Below are 18308 nucleotides of genomic sequence, written 5' to 3' on the forward strand. Positions count from 1 at the left end.
TTCATTGAGAGATTTTCAACACATGCACGCACAAACACACGGGCACACTTGTTTTACTCTACTGGTGAGGACACTGGATTAACTCTCAGCACATTCATTCTCTTTTGGGAAATTAGTGCTTCATGTTGGGAGGCCAGATTCAGGAAAAGTCAAATCACATCACCTATTCTGAAAATATTTTGCTACCGCAATCATGCAAGTATAAAACTGATGGAAATGCCCTCTAAAATAATGTTCTGTTTGGATGTATTTTCTTTATTGGATCTTTATATTTCTGAGCTTGTTTGAGTGGCTTGCCAAACATAAGCAACTTTAGTAAAACACTCTAGCCAGGGAGGGGATCAAGTAAAGTAAATGGGTTATTCTGGAAAATAGAATCGCTTCAGGGTGGACCTGAACCCTACTATTGGTGTCAGCATCATGTCTCGCACAGTCAGGTTTCTGTTTATATAACCACCCTCTCACTACACATTATTCACCCATTTACCTGGCTAAAGAGACAAAATCTCAACATTATCTTGCTTTATGGGCATAAATCAGGGCTAGGATGATATGCTATTCTCCTGATTCAAATCTAATATGATTGTTGGGGTGCCGATTCGATATAAATTGCAAATTCTTCGATATTAATGATTTCAAGTTTGCTTTTTTTTAACATCAGACCATGTGATAAAGTTAAATGATGAGGATGTCTATAGACTATATCAGGAGCCATATTTTCCCATTGCCCATTAAATGCACATCACCTGAGTCAGAGAGAAACATTTCACCCTCTGCTGGAGAAAAGTGGTAACTTTTTTTAATCCAGTTTATAAACAAAGACTGAAATGAGGAATTTGAATTTGAAAAAGAAAAACAATTCTTGACAAAGAATCCCGATTTTGATATTGTCAAACAAAAAGTTTGAAAGTTTTTCCTCATTCATAGTAGGATATTTTGCTGCTGTAATAAACAGTTGTGTAAAATAACATAGCACCTGTATTAGATCCTTTCGACTATAACTTTTTTGATGGCGACTTCTCAATCCTTAATCCTCAATCAACCATTTCTATAACAGAATGAAAGACATGGTCAGTTGATAAAACTTTGTTGTAACCAAATTTCTAATGAAAAATCTGATGTTGTGCAGAAAAGTTGCTATGAATACGATTTTATCAGTCTGCTATACTGTAAAAATAAAATATAAAATGATTTTAGACTCAAAAAAACATTGATGTCCTTCCTACGGGAAGGTCTGACAGCCAGCCAATGTTGCATTTTGCTCTGCGACCTAAAACTCAGGCCACTTTATTGGTTGTTTAGGTTATAACATGAAGTTTTTATTGTTTCACAGGTATTGTTCAATGATTTTCAATAAGATAAGACTGGGACATTGAAGGTATATGCTGTCAGTTATAAAAAAATACGAAATAAAAATCGGTATTGGCCCAGATCGGCATCAGCAGGTCAGGCTTTTTAAAGACTGGTGATGGGTGATTGGCCAGAAAATCGTGATCGGTGCACCCCTACTTCTCATGATTTTGTAGTTACACCATTTGACAATTTAATGGGACTGATTCCTTAGTTGGTTAAGAATGGTAGAAATGTCATATGAAATACTATGACACCAAAAGAAATGCAAACTAGACATTTAAACAAACATTGAACATATTTTTTTAACAAGTTTATAGTTGATTTTTGACATCGACCTTTATTTATCATGGACCCAACAACCAAAGCTAATCCTGTGTTACAGTAATTTGGATGTCGTCTCTTTCACTCTGCCTTTTGTGTTGTAACATCCTGCATAGCTTCTTCTTCTGGTGCTGCATCTTCATAAAAGTGCTGGACTCCTATCCTGAGGAGATACTGCTAACATGATAGTGGTGTGTTGGATTTTGAGTTTTGAGAAGACACATTAACTACCTCTTCACCAGCCTGCACCAAACTGCAGAGAACTCCGTAGTAGGAGAATCAGATTTGACGATTTAGGTAACTCTTTTTGGGAGCATATTGACTTGAGTTCTGTGTGAAGAGTCTTTTCATTGAAAAAAAAGAATATTATACAAGTTTGTTGACATTACAAACCACCAGATAGTACTGCCTCAAAAATATTTGGGGTTATGTCATGTCACAATGACCTTTAAATTCTCTGCTTTTTTATATTAAGATATGAATCCTAATCTGATCAGGGTGGTTTCCATGTCAGACAAAATCTAATTTTACTCTGGCTTAAATGACCCCAGCTGTTGCCTGCAGCTCAATGTCAAAGAAATGTTTGATTTGCCATTCAAATCCAGGAAACCAGCTCTGAAGTCAGGAATATTTTTTTTCTGTATCCTGCTGATTTTTAGGAGGGGTCCGGACCTCTTTTTTTAAGAAAAGTGTTTCAACACGTTAGTGTGGTTACAGAGAAGCAGAGGTTAATTGTTAAGCCCTCAAAGGTGAATGAGAAAGGTAAATCTGTTTGGGCTCTGAGGATTAAAGGCACTGTTAAAAAATGAAAGAAAAAAAAACCCTACCTGTATTAGAGCTGACATTTTTCTCACAGCGACAGTCCCCGGCAACACTGACAGGATTATACAGACCAACACAATCCCAGCTGTCAGATTTTTTAACAGGTTTTTCTGCATCATTGACCGTCCTGTAAACAGCATTTGCTGGTTTTTAACCAAAATGGATCTTTTAATATTGCTGTTGCTGTACTGAGGAGTATTTTTTTTACATGAAAGCAAAGGCCTTCTCTTTTTTCAGCTTTTACAACGGCTTATCTCGTCACTTTCCGGAGGTGATTTTGAAATACTGGTCCTGAAATATTTTTTGGCTCTTGGATTTTTTATTCTTGTCTTGAAAAAAAAAAAAAGGGAAAGGCTTTTCTTGGAGCGGGATTTATTCCAAAACAATGATTCCTCCTAAGCTCCTTGTGTACCGGCATACACATGCTGATGCTAATTTGGAGCCTTCTCCGGAGACGAGGAGGCGAAAGAAATCTGGCGGCGATCTGTTTCAGAATGGGTACAGGGTGAGACAGGGCCATCAAACAGGAGGGTATCACTCATTGTTGTGCTGTTTACGCATACTCGCCAACTGGGGTAAGAGCAGCAGTTATATGTGTGTTAAATCTTCTCAGAATATGCTTCATAAAACCATTAACCTAGAATTTGAAGTTAAATCTTAATAAATAAAAAAGCTTCTTTTGGAAACATGTTTGGTGCAATCTTCTAAACCTGACAGTTGTGAGGTTTTCATGTCCCTTTCTATCAAACACACGTAGGCTGACATGCTTTCACACATGCTCCATGGGATCAATCATGTTACGTAAAGGGACAATGAGGCAGGTGTCTCTTTGTTCTATAATCCTCAGCGAGCTGCTCCTGAAAGCAGACTGAGGTTTGTTTAAAGTAGGCCACAGGACGTTCCTCCTGACTTGTTTGGATGCATAAATAATTCCAACACGTCATCTAAAATAAAGGGCCTTGCTTTCTGTATCCTCATATTGTGTCTCACACACTAAATCTTGCATCATGTGGTGCTTGAGTGTTGAACAGAATCATTTGGACCATGAAATCTGACTGAACTGCTCCTTCATTTTTACTGTTTAGTTTTTTATTTTCATACAGCTGCAGCTCAGATTTCTCTGCTCCCACTGTAAAGATAGTTTAAAAAACACCTCATTTATGGATAAATGTGAGAATAAATGTCTGATGGGGGATTATCATTTCACATGTGTCCTAATTCCCAACTCTCTGTGTCTCTTTTCTCTTTTTCTGTCACAGGTTTACGATTTCTGAGAGCGCTTAGATTGATACAGTTCTCGGAAATCTTACAGTTTTTGAATATCTTAAAAACAAGGTAAGTTTATCAACACATCTAACCAGGGTGGCATCTTCATTCTTTAGGTGTCTTTGAGACTTTATTGTCCCTTTCTGTAATTTGCATTTCACATTTTTCTGATTTCTTTTAACACTTTTATCCTGGCTGCAAGTTTTGGATAACCTTAAACGTGACTCTTCTTCGTGAGCTCATTTTTGGGTCTTTGAGAGTTTTACAGTTCTTCCTCTCCTAAACAGCAATTCTATCAAGCTGGTGAACCTGTGTTCCATCTTCATAAGCACATGGCTCACAGCTGCTGGATTCATACATTTGGTAAGTGGACAGATGTGAGGACCTGTAAGGTGTAATGACTTATGAGCTGGTGGCCTGTTGCATAACGTGGGGCACAACGTCCAAAGGAACCAAAATATTCTTATAGAAATTATGTTTTCACTTTGTTTGACCGATTGGTGTGAAGCTCAGGTAATGGGGTGCTTGTTCCAGAGATGACTGTCATGCCTGATTGCCTCTAAACAGGCTAACGGCTGAAAATAACTGCTGTTGACTCACATTAATCGACAAACAGGTGTGTTAATGTGATAAAGCATTGGCTGATGCAACCCAAAAAATGTAAACAGAGTGAATTCTATTTTAAATAAGGCATTACAATTAGAGTAACCTACTGTGAAAGTTTATCTGTGAGATGCAGCACTTTTCTAATCCTGATGGTTCAGTTCATCATTTTTAGACTGAACACACATTTTCTTTAGTAAGGATGCACCAAATCAGCTCATGGTACCAGGGAAATTATAGCACTGATTGACGATATTACCCCAAAATCAGCGTAAGCAATTGAATGAAACTCATTTGAGCTATCTGTGTCCTAGGGCTGAACAATTTATCGTTTTCAGATCGGAATCGCAATTTTAGACAGTGCAATTTTGAGATCGCCAAAGCAGCAATTTTTTGCAGCGCTCCTGACTGACTCAGGATCTGTTGTGTCAAGTATTATACACATTCTGTTTTACAAATTTGTAGACAATCTATATGTTAAAAGTGCTGGTAAGCAGGTCAACAACACAAAGCCTCTGTTTAGGAGTAGAAGTTGATGAAAACAGATTATTTATCATCGCTATTGATGATTAAAAAATCGTGAATTGCAATATCTGCCAGAAAAATTATATCTTTTCCTAAAATCGTTTAGCCCTACATGTGAATATCCCAAAGCTTGATTTGAAGAAAATCGTGAATCGAATTGAAATCACAATATCTGCCAGAAAAATCGCAATTCAATATTTTCTTAAAATCGTTCAGTCCTACTGTGTCCCAAAACTCCCTCTTGTTTACTTGGTCATTATCACTGACAAGTTTACGACTACACATCAATAATATTACACAATTGATAACGGGACTTTGGGGACTTTCCGAGTGATTTGGAGGTCTCCCTTCCAGATTTTTTACGTAAACATAATCCACATTTTGAAATGAGGCTATCGGCACCAAAATAAGTTATTTCTAAATGCTATTGCTAAGTTTCTTGATCAGGTCAATATATTGGGTTTAATGTTTCCATAATGTTACATGCTGTGTCTCAGAACACCAGGCTGAGAGTTGCGCTAAATGAGCTGGCTAATAAATTACGGAACAAACTTACAAAGTTTCCTTGTTGTCATACCTTAAACCATAACACTACATAACTGTTGATAAATACCTTACCTTGTTGGGTTGTAACTGGTAAAAAGTTGCCTTAAACAAAGGAAAGAAAAGTTTAAAAGAAAATCTAATATGAGTCATGTCATTAGGACAGTGTGCGCGTAATTCCTGCAGACAGTGTTGCTGCAAACCAAGTAACTTTCATTAATAGGACTTAAAAAATCTAGATCTCAATCTCAAAATAGTGGTTATTTAGGGCGCTATAGGCTGACAATGTTAACAGAATATCTTTTCATATAATTATAAAATAAGGAATAAATCATACAACAACCTTCCGTCTAAAAACATAAAGCATATTCACAAATGCTGAAAATGACTTGGGGCTGGTTGCAGTAGCAACCACATACACCAAAATCAACAACAACAACGCCTTTACATCAAGAATGAAGACATTTTCTACCTGGTTAAAAAGTAGGCTTAGCTATCAATTTGATAATTATATTTGAAGTTATGACACATGAGTTTTTCCCATATAAAAGCATTGCTGATTGGCTGATTGGCTGACAGGCAGTGAACCTTGAAGCTTTTTGCAAAGAGGCAAGAGGCCCGCCTCTGTACCTCGTTTAAACTCAAATGAAGCGATGTTGAGCTCAGCATTTCAAATATGGCTCCTGGCGCTGATATGCTTCAAAGTCCATATCAGAAGCAAATTGTTGATATCACTGACACTGCATCCTTATAGGATACACTCTATGGAATAAATCCATCACCATGTTATTTGCCAAAGTGCTATTATATGTTTTTATATTTCAAACGGCTGTTTGGTTTAAGTGTTGTACATCAATGCTAAAGTTGCGCAGAGATGCAAACGAGTATCCAAGGATGAGGCTGCTCTTGACAGGTTGTTCAGAAAGTAACACAAGAACTAAGTAAAGGTTAAACAAGATTGGCTTCCTCAAATATTGAACCCACCCACCCACCTGCTTGTTAATGTTTGGGATGTTTTGTTCCCCAATTGGGTTTTCAGAGTCAGACTTTGGATATAATACAGCCATATTTCATGTTTTGTAACTTTAAAGAGAAAAAAAACCAGCTCACTTTTTGACAACAACTCTATAGCTAAGCCATCAATGAATAAATTAATCAAAATCAGTATTAAAACTAAAATTATGTTATTCTGAAAAAATAATGTCTTTGTGTTATTGATAAAACTATGACTAAAGGGGGCTAGTATGGCCTAGCATTTTAGGTCATGCCCTTAGGCAACCTGAGGTCTCTCCCCAGGTCACTTCCCACTCTTGCCCTTCTTCTTTCTTCATCCACTGTCCTCTCCTTTCTGAATAAGTATAAAAAGCTTGAAAATAATAAACTGTATAAACTAAAAAAAAAAAGAACTGTTATTGCAAAAAAAAAAACCCAGCTAATCTGTTGCTCTTTTCTCCACCCACTGAAGCATCAAACTGTTTGTCCACTAGATGGTAGCCTTGGCTCAGTACATACAGAATATGTGGTTCCACCCAGCAGAGACAGACACATAATCACTTGTAGCTGGATTTAATCAGATTTGATTAGTGGTGTTTCTTTATTTAAAACCCTGTTTACAAATTGGTGGTTAGGTTTCTGTCCAACTGTCTCTCCCTCCTTCCTGGGTCTTTATTCTAGGTGGAAAACTCAGGAGATCCATGGGAAAACTTCCAGAATTCCCAGTCACTTTCCTACTGGGAATGTGTCTACCTGCTGATGGTGACGATGTCTACAGTGGGCTATGGGGATGTCTATGCAAAAACCACCTTGGGGCGCCTGTTTATGGTCTTCTTCATCCTTGGTGGTTTGGTAAAATCAGACTTTTCTTTCATCCTTCTTCCCCTTATTGTTTCCTAAATCCTGCCTGTCCCCATCAATAGACTGTAGACCACTGTCCACACTGAGATGTGATGATAGATAAACGAATAATTAAGTTATATGCTTTGATTATTGTGTTTACTTTATGATATTACTGGAAATGTCGATCTGTTTTTAAACGATAACCTGACATTGCCTGATGAGTAACTGTAGATTCTTTGTGATAGTGTAGTTGTATCCTCTTGTTTAGCCTACTGTATCTTGTCTACTGTAGTTACAGTACTATGTGCTCCTCTGTTCCCTCCCCTTATGTGTCACTCCTCTGTTTGATTAGAGTATAAGCTTTTTGTCTGATAATGTTGTTACTATTCTCTTAAAAGCAGTTGCGGTTTCAGGACACCCCTCCTCCCGTGTCTCCTCCCACAATTCCAACAAACACAGGGGCAGGGAGATGAGGCTTAGGCCGGCCTGACTGTTACCATAGCAACAGCAGCCTCCCGTTCCCTCCCTCTTTCTTTTTTTCTCTCATCGTCCTATGATCTAGCGTCCTGTTGGGCTGCCACTAGTTCAGTCTTATGCACACACCTTTAGGAGGTCACACACACACACGCGCACACACACACACCCTCCATCTTCTTTTACAAAAAGAAAAAAAATGGAGGATCCAGCCAAATAGCAGTTTCTGTCTTCTTTATTTGGACACATATCACTATGCTGTAATGTGCTGCAGCTGTGTGGATGTGCTCTGTGTTGTGGCCATGGTGATAGGCTGCTTTTTCACAGTGCTGAGAGCCCTGGAAGTCTTTAGGCCAGTACCCTTGCCTGCATCCTATCAGCAGCAGTGGCTAAGTAATGACTTCAGGCTGGAGACGTTTTAGAGCCAGAGATCATATTAAACTCACATCACTTCTTATTATTCTTTGTAATGTATAGGTACACTTTCCAAGCATGATTTCAGTTTATACTTTACAAGAGTTAGGCCCCTTCTTTGTTCCTTATTCTAGCTGTAAGCCTAGATGTGCAGTGTCAGTGAGAACCCCTTTGTTGTTGGTTGGCTAACACCCTCTGTTAGGAAATCAGGCTGTGAAACTTTGCAAAATGCATCCAGCTCATTTTCCAGCCCAACAAATGAGTCTTAATGTATTTTGCAGCTGTGGACCATCAGGTTAGCCTATTCAAATCAACCTGCCCGATCATCTGTGTTTGTTGGACAAAACATGGCACATAGGTTTAAGTCTCCTTCAGCTTTCAAAAACCAGCCCTCCAGAGAGGTTTTGGGTGCTAACACAGGCTGAATACGAATCAGCTGTGACGAAATTCTCGCCCACTCATCAATTCTGTCCCTTTAGCCTAAAAAAGAAAAATGGGGCTAATATTTCTGAAGAGGAAAAATTTTGTAGCCTTTTTCCTGTGTAAGATCTCTCTCATATCAGTGAAGTTTAGAGAGTCTCAACATCCACTGAGAGAGTTTTTCACTTGATTTTCAAAGCAGAGTAATATTTTTTCCCCTCAGAAATCTGGATTCAGGCACCAGCTTCCCCACCACCCACTCTGCGGCGTATTAGTCTCTTTTTTAGTCTCTTCTTCTGTCTTCTATCTTCTCCTTAGGCCATGTTTGCCAGCTACGTCCCTGAAATCATAGAGTTAATAGGAAACCGCAAGAAATATGGTGGTTCCTATAGTGCGGTTAATGGGAGAAAGTAAGTATTCCAGATGGTTCTGCTGTTTTTCTGTGTGCGGTAGAACCCTCTCTGCATGCCTTTTTCTTTTTTCTGTTCCATGCATGTAGGCCATGTTTGCTCGCTACGTGCCAGAAATTGCTGCTCTCATCCTTAATCGGAAGAAATACGGAGGGAGTTATAACTCGACACGAGGCAGAAAGTAAGTTGAAATCCAGACAAGGTGTGGTTGTGTGACTCAAGTGCACCCCCCTGAATGTTAGAGTTACTGGGGGTTAGTTAACTTGACCTTTCATAGAGGAGTAAAGTTACTTTTATAGAGTAAAGTCACACTGCGTGACTGGAGACCTTGGCCATTAGGACACTCGTCCATGCCCCTTTACTCTTTCTTTCTCTCTGTCTCTGCCCTCTTCTTCTTTCTCTGTCCATCTTCTGCCTTATCTGCTTCTATCTGTCCTCTGCTCAGAGCTTTCCTGAACTCATTTGTGTGCCGTTCATTTACTTTCTTTGTCCACATCCTGTGTTGCGCTTTAAGTTGGAAGTTAGAGCTTTCATGACTACTACACTTAAGACTTGCAGTTTTACTAACCTGTGGTGCTTCTGTGCAGAATATCTGTGCATTATGTGTTGTCCCTTCTTATTATATTCAGTTCCAGTCTCCCATTGATGCAGTCTTACCTATAGATATGAATTAGCACAAATAAGAAATAGTCATGAAACCCCTACTACCCGCTTCTAAAGGATTTGATCCACAAGAAAATAGAAAGATTAAAACATCTGCAAGTGCATTATTATTGGTGGTCTTTTTAAGCATCATCAATCTCAATGACCATTGCAGGATACGATTTCTTTTCTTGTTTCATTTTGCTTGAGTTTTTCTCTCTTTTCTCGCATGACTTTCGGTATTACTTTTTATTTTACTGCTTAATTTCTGGCATGTTCTTTATGACCTGCAGTCTCGTGGCTTTTTTCATTGATTGCCAACTCCATGAAAAAGCCCATCTTCCTCTTGTCTGTCACCGCTCGCCCATCGCATCATCAATGCTTGACATAACTCTGGCCCTGATCTTCAGTCAGCTCCCACACCCTGAATGCTGGATGCCTCGCTCCCATTGGAGGCTCTCAATTGCTTTTGGCTTGCTTTTGCCTGCTTGGTGCTCGCCTGGTTCTTGTGTTATGGAGTGTGGTGCTGGAGTTTGTCTCCAGATGCTCTTTTTTTTGTTTATGTTCATGTGTCATTGGCCTCTTGCAGCAGAGGTTCCAGTGCATTGTGAAGTATATGTGACACTGTGGTCATTTCTTTTTGCTCCGCACTGGATTACCACAGTTCTCTCTGTGCAGTTCTGTCCTCCCTTTGTAGCTCAAACCTTACTGATATTCAGCACACAGATTTATTGGGATCCAAATGTGGTGTGTTCAGAACAGTCAGGGTAGATTTTCTTCGTTTCTTCTCTTTTCTTCTCATTTTTCTCTGTAACACTCAACATTTACTACTTGGCTGTCTTCTCTTTCTCGCTCGGTTTCTCCTTTTCAATCTGACTCTCATCTGTTTCAGTCACTCTATTCAGCAGGAAGGATTCTAGAGAGTCAGCACAAAAAAAGAAAAAAAAAAGAAAGGCCTTTGTTCGATAATGTTTGCCTGTCATTGAGATAAGATTGATGAAATGTTATGTTTGGCCAGTGACCTCAGCTTGGACTGGCAGATGGGTGTTGAGAGAAGCCCCTGTCAAAACGGAGGATGGTTTCTCCCACACACTTTATTTTCTGCCTCTCTCTTCTCTTTCTGGTTAGGCATTCAGTGCAAACATGTGGGAACAATCAGAGGATGCCCACCAAGCACACAAGCTTAGGAAGGCACCAAGCTCTTTGCATAATCATTTTGATTTATATGCGTTTGGTGTTTACATGTATAGGAGCTGACACATAGACAAACGTGGTTTGTCATGTGGGCTTAGGGTTTACATCAGAGTCCATTCATTTAGCAGCTGTCAACATAAAAAGTCGATCATGGAAATGAGATTAGGAGATTACAAGTATTCGTCTGATTACAGAGCTCCCAAACAATGAGGTCATGATACATTATGAACTATTTTAAATGTAACCCTTATTTGATCTAGCCCGAGTTCTGTCATTTCAAACAGCCCTTGAAGGTTACTTGGAAGTGAGAGGGAGCCGCTGACTGAATATCTGTTTCATGCTTGTGTTGCTTATAGTTCTCTGTGCAGTGTAGCGTACACCCGTGAGCGCAGTGACAGCCCTCAGCCTGTGTACGCTGATATAATAATGACAAGTGTTGCGTTCTGTTGGCGCCCACTGCACTCGGAGGCTCTGTGGTTTCCATTATGGCTCCATGGTTTCCATTAGCCTCGACTTCAACAGAGGGAAACTGGCTTCCACCCTGGCTGAACTCTGACATACACCTTTCAAAGTCAACTGTAAGAGCTAGCAACATTAGCTGTGCAGGCTCAGAGAGTCCTTTAGTGCCAGGCGTTGAACATACACACTTACATAACTATAACAAACAAAACCAGCTTCAAAAACACATTCAGATTATGTAGTTTGAAACAAGCAGTGCACTTTTTTATTTACCGGCAAACTTATGGTGGTTTCAAAAGTTTATTTTTTCAGAAGAGAGCATTTAAATTTTCTGGCTCTTCTGGTATTCACAAAATACTGAATAAAATATTTCTGAACACTTCAAGTTCACAAGTCGTGACCTTTCTGATAAAGTTTGAGAAATTGTGGAGCCCAAGGAATCTGGTTTTCTTTACATTTTTTTTTATTATTTTTTTTTATACTATTTTTGAAGTATTTTGTAAAGATATCACTATACTGTATAGGGATGGGTAACAAATTAGCTACTTTTACAGGTGCCAACCAAATTCTGTCAAAAGTACCGGGTACCGATTCTCGTAAACCCAAAAGATACCATGTTTGGGTACCTAAATACATCCTTGTGACTGTGATGGAGTGGAAGAGTTCAAGAAAAAAATTTCATGTTTTATCATGACACAAATTGTTATTTTTTACCTCATAAAAAGTACCGAAAATTGGTACTTAAGTTCTGGTAGTGGTACTGGTCATTTAGTACTGGTACCAATTGCAAGGTACAGTATCGTTTCAAATGTGAAAGGTACCCATCCCTGATACTGCAACATGTAAAAATTGTATTGCAACAATCTTCTTCAATGCAGATTAACTGCTAACATATTTCTAGCGGTCTCATCTTGTCTAAACATTAGCTTGAATCGACTAGCATTGGTTCAGCATCAGCATTAGTTTGTTGTTGACAAGGATTTTAAGAGACCTAGTTTTGCATTTCATAAAAGGTACACTGGAAAAACTAAAATCTTATCAAGTGTTTTTGTCTTATTTTCAGTAGAAAACGTCTTTTTAGGCTAAATATACACCACATTTACCTGACCAGTCTAGAAAAATGTCTTGTTTCAAGTTGTTTTAAGACAAAAATGAGGTCCAAATCTCTTGTATCAGGTAAAAAAAAAAATCTGCCAATGGGACAAGAGAACAGTTATGTGGATTAAGACATTTTTCTAGTGTTTACCAAATTTCTAGCAAATTTCTCTTGTCCTGTTGACAGATTTTTTTACTTGTTACAAGAGATTCACTGCTCATTTTGTCTTTAAACAACCTGAAATAAGACATTTTTCTGGACTGACCAGTTGAATATGGCTCATACAGAGTATGAAAAGACAATTTTTACTTAAAATAAGACTAAAACACTTGATAAGATTTGTTTTTTTGCAGAGTAATATGGAGGAGGGAAATAGGAGGTCGCTTAAATTGCAACATTTGATGATGGTTCTTGCTGCCAGTTTCATCACTGATCTAAGGATTAGAGCAGTACCAAGTGGGTGACCTCTGTTGCTGATGTTTGAGCTCTGTTTGTTCATTTTGTATTCCTGGGATGTTCCCTGACTGCATGATTTGTGTGCACGCTCTGTTATACCCTTTTGCATTTGATGTGATTGTGTCCTGAGATTTGTTTAGTTTCCCAGGTGATGTGTATGGTTTTCTTGTTAAAAAGTTCCTTTTTATTTGATTTTTTTTGTTTGTTTGTTTTGTTGGTTGTTTTAGTGGTGTGGATTACTTAGGCTGTACCAAACAACCAAGTTAGCTAGCTGAAAGTTACTGTTTTATTTAATATGATGGCTTCTTTTGTCTAATTTGATGTCACTTTTGTACCACACAGAGGGAAAACTGAGGAGTTTATGACTATTTTTGTAGCTTTAGAGCAGGAACACATTTCTTTCTTAAATACAAGAGAAGCAAAATTTCCTAAATTTACCAGGGGAAAAAAGTTTTGAACAGAGAAAATTAAGTTTTACTTTAAATACTGGTGAAACACAACACCACATGCGGTTTTTTTAGAGGGCAAGTGTGTTTGTGTGCGGATGTGTTTTCTGTTTTAATCATTTTCAGCTCCAGGTTCTCTAAGTGAGTGTTTGTCTGTGATTTATAACCTAATGTTGAACCCTTGCTTATAATACACCATTTAAATTTGTATATTCCTCCTACCCTTGGAAAAGGGCATCTGGATACAGGGAATAGGAAAACATGAGTGATGTTTTTTGTCTCTTGCAATGAGAGACATCTTGTGCCAAATACTGCTGGCTGCCCACAGACATCTCAGCTCATCAGCTTGTAAGACCACACGGCCTTTTTTGCTTTCCTCTGGCCAACCATGCAATCACGGCTGCTCGTTAGATTCTCTTAAAGGACAGAGGCGACATCTGTGAAGACCATTATGTGCTGCAGCATCCACAAACTGCCATTCTCTCAAAATATCTGTCATATAACTTTGCCAAGTCCACTTCAGTTCAGTCCTACCCGGTCCATCTGGTACTGGATAGTGATCTGGACTATGGCTCTCATCTAACGTCAATAAATATCTCTGTTTCCTTTAAAACTGCCAAACTCAGTCAGAGTTCAGTCATGTTCTATACGATTTAAGACGTCAACTTTAACAGTTAATGCTTTAGCCAGAGCCTCCTCTGTGTGTTTAAGTGCCTTCTAATGGAGCGAAGGGAACAAATGTAGTATGATGACAAGAACTTGAACAGTGAACAAATATGACCACGGTACCTTTTTTTTTCACTTTAGGAAAGAGTAACCTTATACTCATTGTGTTAAACGCAAAGCTGTCCAGGACCCAGGCCCTCCAAACATAAGTGGTTCATTTGTCTCCTGGCACACCCTGCTAAGTAGTGGATAAGGCCATTGTCATTACACAGATTGCCTTACAGGTCTCTGTAGGGTAATTAGGGTGTCTGCTGAGTGTCCAAACTAATCCATGTCAATATTAAGGCTGGGTTCCACTAAACATGTTTGGGTTTCTCATTTAGGGGTTTGGCAGTATGACTTGGTGACATTTAACTTTAACTCCGGAAGGGTAGCTCAGCTTACCGGAGTGCAAATGAAGCATATAAAGTGTCAGACTCCACCGGATTAGTGCAAAGTGATTAAATTACCTGTCATCAGTGATTGAGCTGTAAATTAAACCATAGTTTAAAACACATATTTTAAGTGTTATAGCAACATATCTTTTAACTTACTGTGACTCAAGCAGGTCTACAATACAAATAAAGGGCAGAAACAAAATTATCCTTTCATGTTTGGCATATTCTTGTGGTAGCACACTCAGGGTAGACAGCTCGAGTATTATTAAAAACATCTTGCCACACTAAGGTGTATGTGGTCAATTAACTGCTCCCTGATTGATAAGTCGCTACAAATACAGTAGAAATTTAAAATCTGGAGAGAAATTGGGCCAAATGAAAAAAATGTATCCCACAAACCATGGGCTAGTGTTAGCATTTAGCCACATTTTAGCAAACAACTGTGTTCAAATATCACAGATATGAAGGAGCAAGTAAAATAACTGTAAAGAATAATAAATTTTTTTTGCAAGTCCAGTGACTATGTCTCTAATCAATCTTTTTCTCAGAGTCTTGGCTAACTTATTTGCCCATTTGTTTAAAGAAAAATGCAGATGTGTACACATGGTTTCACATCCCGCCACAGTATTGAAGTTTGTTTTCTTTATCATAGAAGTACGGCAAATCATAAGTAGCTAATGCTATTGTTAGCTGTGCTCTGATGTTAGCAAATAGGTTGTGAATATGTTTTTGATCACTCCAGATTTCTATTGCCTATTGTTTTTGCACCTGCTGATCAATTGTAGAGCTGTAAAACAATAACAGCTGATTAGATTGTTGATCTTTATGTGACTTACAACTTGAACAGTTGTACAACATGATTCCAGTGTGTGAGTTTCCCTCCCTGAACAAGATGTCAGAAGAAACTGCAGGGGAAGTAACCCAGATTTAATTACCTCAGACCAAGTAGTTGAGTTGTCAGTTTTGGGACAATAAGAAACATTTACAGAAGCACCACAAGTTTTGTTGTTAAAACGAGACATTTAAATTAACTTGGACAGTCATTACCCAAATAACCCAAATGATTTTCATCACGTAGTTGGAAAAATCCAGAGAGTTGACCTTTGACCCCAAAACTTAATGTCTCAAGTGCAGTCGGAGGACAAATAGGGACACAACCTCAACTCCAAAATGTTTCCAATCTTTCAATCTTTGCTTCTGTAATCAGCCCTGTGCGCCCTCTGACAGATCCCTCCGCTCTAATGCATCTCATGTTTTTGCCAGGGGACTCGTCAAATTCTGGGGCCCTGTTTAGAATTTGTGTCAACCACAGGCCTCCAAATCACTTTGAAAGTTTTCAGTAATGTTCTGTATAAAAAGCACCAGCATATTGATGTACATGTCTTTGTCAACATCCATTCAGCTCACAAAGGGGCGGTTTGGCTGAAGGGACAGTTTTTATATTGAGAACGGATGACAATCCAACCACTGTGGGCTGTATGATTATATCTAGATTTTCTAAAGTGGTTCAGAGTTGAGTGTTTGATTGCACTTGTCGTGCAGAATTTAACCACTTTCATTATGAGGGGGAAAATATTCACTTTTATGGCAAAAAAGATATAATTCAGTTACTTGTTTGCTTTGAAAAGACATTTCTTGACATGTGTATAGTTTTTTTCATTCTATATTTGAGTTAGATGTTAGAGTGCTTTGGTTTGACTGATTATCTTTGGGAGACATGCCAGTGTCTGCAATGATTTATGTCGACCACTCAAGATGATTTCTTCCCCCCTTCCAGGCATATTGTGGTCTGTGGTCATATTACCCTCGAAAGTGTCTCCAACTTCCTCAAAGACTTCCTACACAAGGACAGGGATGATGTCAATGTAGAAATTGTTTTTCTCCATAAGTAAGTTCAGTTTTTCCTCCTTGCTATGTTTAGGATTGCCAAGTTTAATGCTCAAGTCAGCCTGTGAACATATGCAGCACAAATACTTGCTCTTACAATCCCCCTCTTTTCTGTGTATGCCAGTATTTCCCCTAATCTTGAGCTGGAAGCCTTGTTCAAACGACATTTTACCCAAGTAGAGTTCTACCAGGGATCTGTTCTCAACCCTCACGATCTCGCCAGAGTGAAGGTACAGTCAGTGACCGGACACAAACAACACAGCAGCGTGTCTCTGGTCAGAGTTATATCTATTTCACTACAGCACAAACACTGTTGTATTTACATATCTATCGTGTGATACTTCATGTATAGATCGAGTCAGCAGATGCCTGTTTAATCCTGGCCAACAAATATTGTGCAGATCCTGATGCTGAAGATGCCTCCAACATCATGAGGTATTAAATCTACATGGCTTATATCAGTGGTCTCTGAGGGGATACGGTCTTAGTTTTCATTTTTCCATGTCTCTGCATTTTCCTTTTTTTATTTCTATCCTTTAGGGTTATTTCGATCAAGAACTACAGTCCTAAGATCAGAATAATCACACAAATGCTACAATATCACAACAAGGTAAGAGATTTTGGTGCCTTATGATGTGTTTTGTATCTAAGAGTGCTTCATCAGTGTTGTGTGTGATGCGTTTAAATTAGGGATACAATGATCCAACACTGCTGGTCCCGATACTAATACCTGGACTTTGGGTATTGACTGATACCAATACTGATCTGAAGCCGGTGTTGAATAATAACCTGAATACCCTATTGTGGGATAAGACTGGTAATGTTTTGAGTAAAAGACAAAAATTAGTACTTATAGGATTACTGAAGTTGATATTTATCCAAACACTAAGTGTTAAAATGTTTAATATCTGTTTGGTTAAAGCAATGATTCAGAACTTACAGAAATGACTATTCAATGGTAAAATTTATATCATTTTTTAATCATAGTTTAGCCTTGGCGTGAAGTTCGATCTAGCTTTGAGGGGCTGGATCCGGCCGATACCAGGATCAGAATGGTGCATCCCTAATTTAAATGAGCTTTATAGTAACTGTTAGTCGTATGACTGACTATAGAGGTTGCTCAGTCCATTGCGGATGTGTCCCTTTGCCCCTAATTGTAGGAAATTGTGAAATACTAAGACAATAGAAATATCAGCACCACAAATACTACTGAGTGTTTCTTCCCAAATTTGAGGGTTTTTCTTACAGCATGTCAGAGCTAATCTCACTGTTCAGCCAAATGTCCCACATTGTCACTTTTACATTTTCGGGGAATAATTAAAGTAGTGAGAGAGTAACACAAAGAGAAAAAAGAGGAGAACATCAACAGAAAAAAAGAACAAATAAAAAAACAAAAAGACCCCCCCCCCCCCCCCACACACACACACACACACACACACACACACACACACACACACACACACACACACACACACACACACACACAAAACAAAAAAACAAAAAACACGTTTATAGAATAATGCACCCTGGTTGTTTGTTGGTATGAATTTATTTCCTTAGCACACTATGACCTGTCAACATAAAGATATTTTCAGGCACCCAGTATTTGTTATATTATGTTATATTATACTGTACGCATATTATTGGTCTAATGGCTAACCAAGGACCTCTTAAGAACTTTGCATATCATTTGAAATAGCTTGATACTGTTTGGATGTCTTTATCTTGGCTTAGGTCTCTGCAAGTTGACTGACAGCTGACTGGGGGCAGTAGAAAAAAATCGATGTATCATATTATCAGGGTTTTTTGTTTTATGATTCAAATTTAAACCATGACTTATTGTTCAAAAATCTTTTTTTTTCAAATTTATGTCCTTCATTTAATAAGAATAATAATACATTTTATTTGTGGGCGCCTTTCATGACTCTCAAGGTCACCTTACACAACAAAGTATAAGAACACAATCAGTGACGTAAAAACAACAAACAGAAGTGAGGATGGCGAGGTCAACCAGAAAAAGCTAGATGAAACAAATCAG

At 38.5% G+C, this 18308-nt stretch overlaps 1 protein-coding gene across 20 annotated transcripts in view; it reads left to right on the plus strand.

Moving 5' to 3' along the window:
- kcnma1a (potassium large conductance calcium-activated channel, subfamily M, alpha member 1a) overlaps positions 1 to 18308 on the plus strand; it is a 220216-nt gene that overhangs the window by 142307 nt on the left and 59601 nt on the right. For all 20 annotated transcript variants that reach the window (XM_074675289.1, XM_074675293.1, XM_074675296.1 and 17 more), the window contains exons 6-13: positions 3756 to 3831; positions 4050 to 4125; positions 7108 to 7278; positions 8896 to 8987; positions 16161 to 16271; positions 16395 to 16500; positions 16623 to 16705; positions 16811 to 16880. In XM_074675289.1, coding sequence (XP_074531390.1) covers positions 3756 to 3831; positions 4050 to 4125; positions 7108 to 7278; positions 8896 to 8987; positions 16161 to 16271; positions 16395 to 16500; positions 16623 to 16705; positions 16811 to 16880 — 785 coding nt within the window. The remainder of the gene's footprint in view (positions 1 to 3755; positions 3832 to 4049; positions 4126 to 7107; positions 7279 to 8895; positions 8988 to 16160; positions 16272 to 16394; positions 16501 to 16622; positions 16706 to 16810; positions 16881 to 18308) is intronic.

Source organism: Halichoeres trimaculatus, unplaced genomic scaffold (assembly GCF_033239565.1).
Source record: "Halichoeres trimaculatus isolate MK-OKI-2021-1 unplaced genomic scaffold, fHalTri1.1 fHalTri1_scaffold_8, whole genome shotgun sequence".
NCBI classification, from domain to species: Eukaryota; Metazoa; Chordata; class Actinopteri; order Labriformes; family Labridae; genus Halichoeres; species Halichoeres trimaculatus.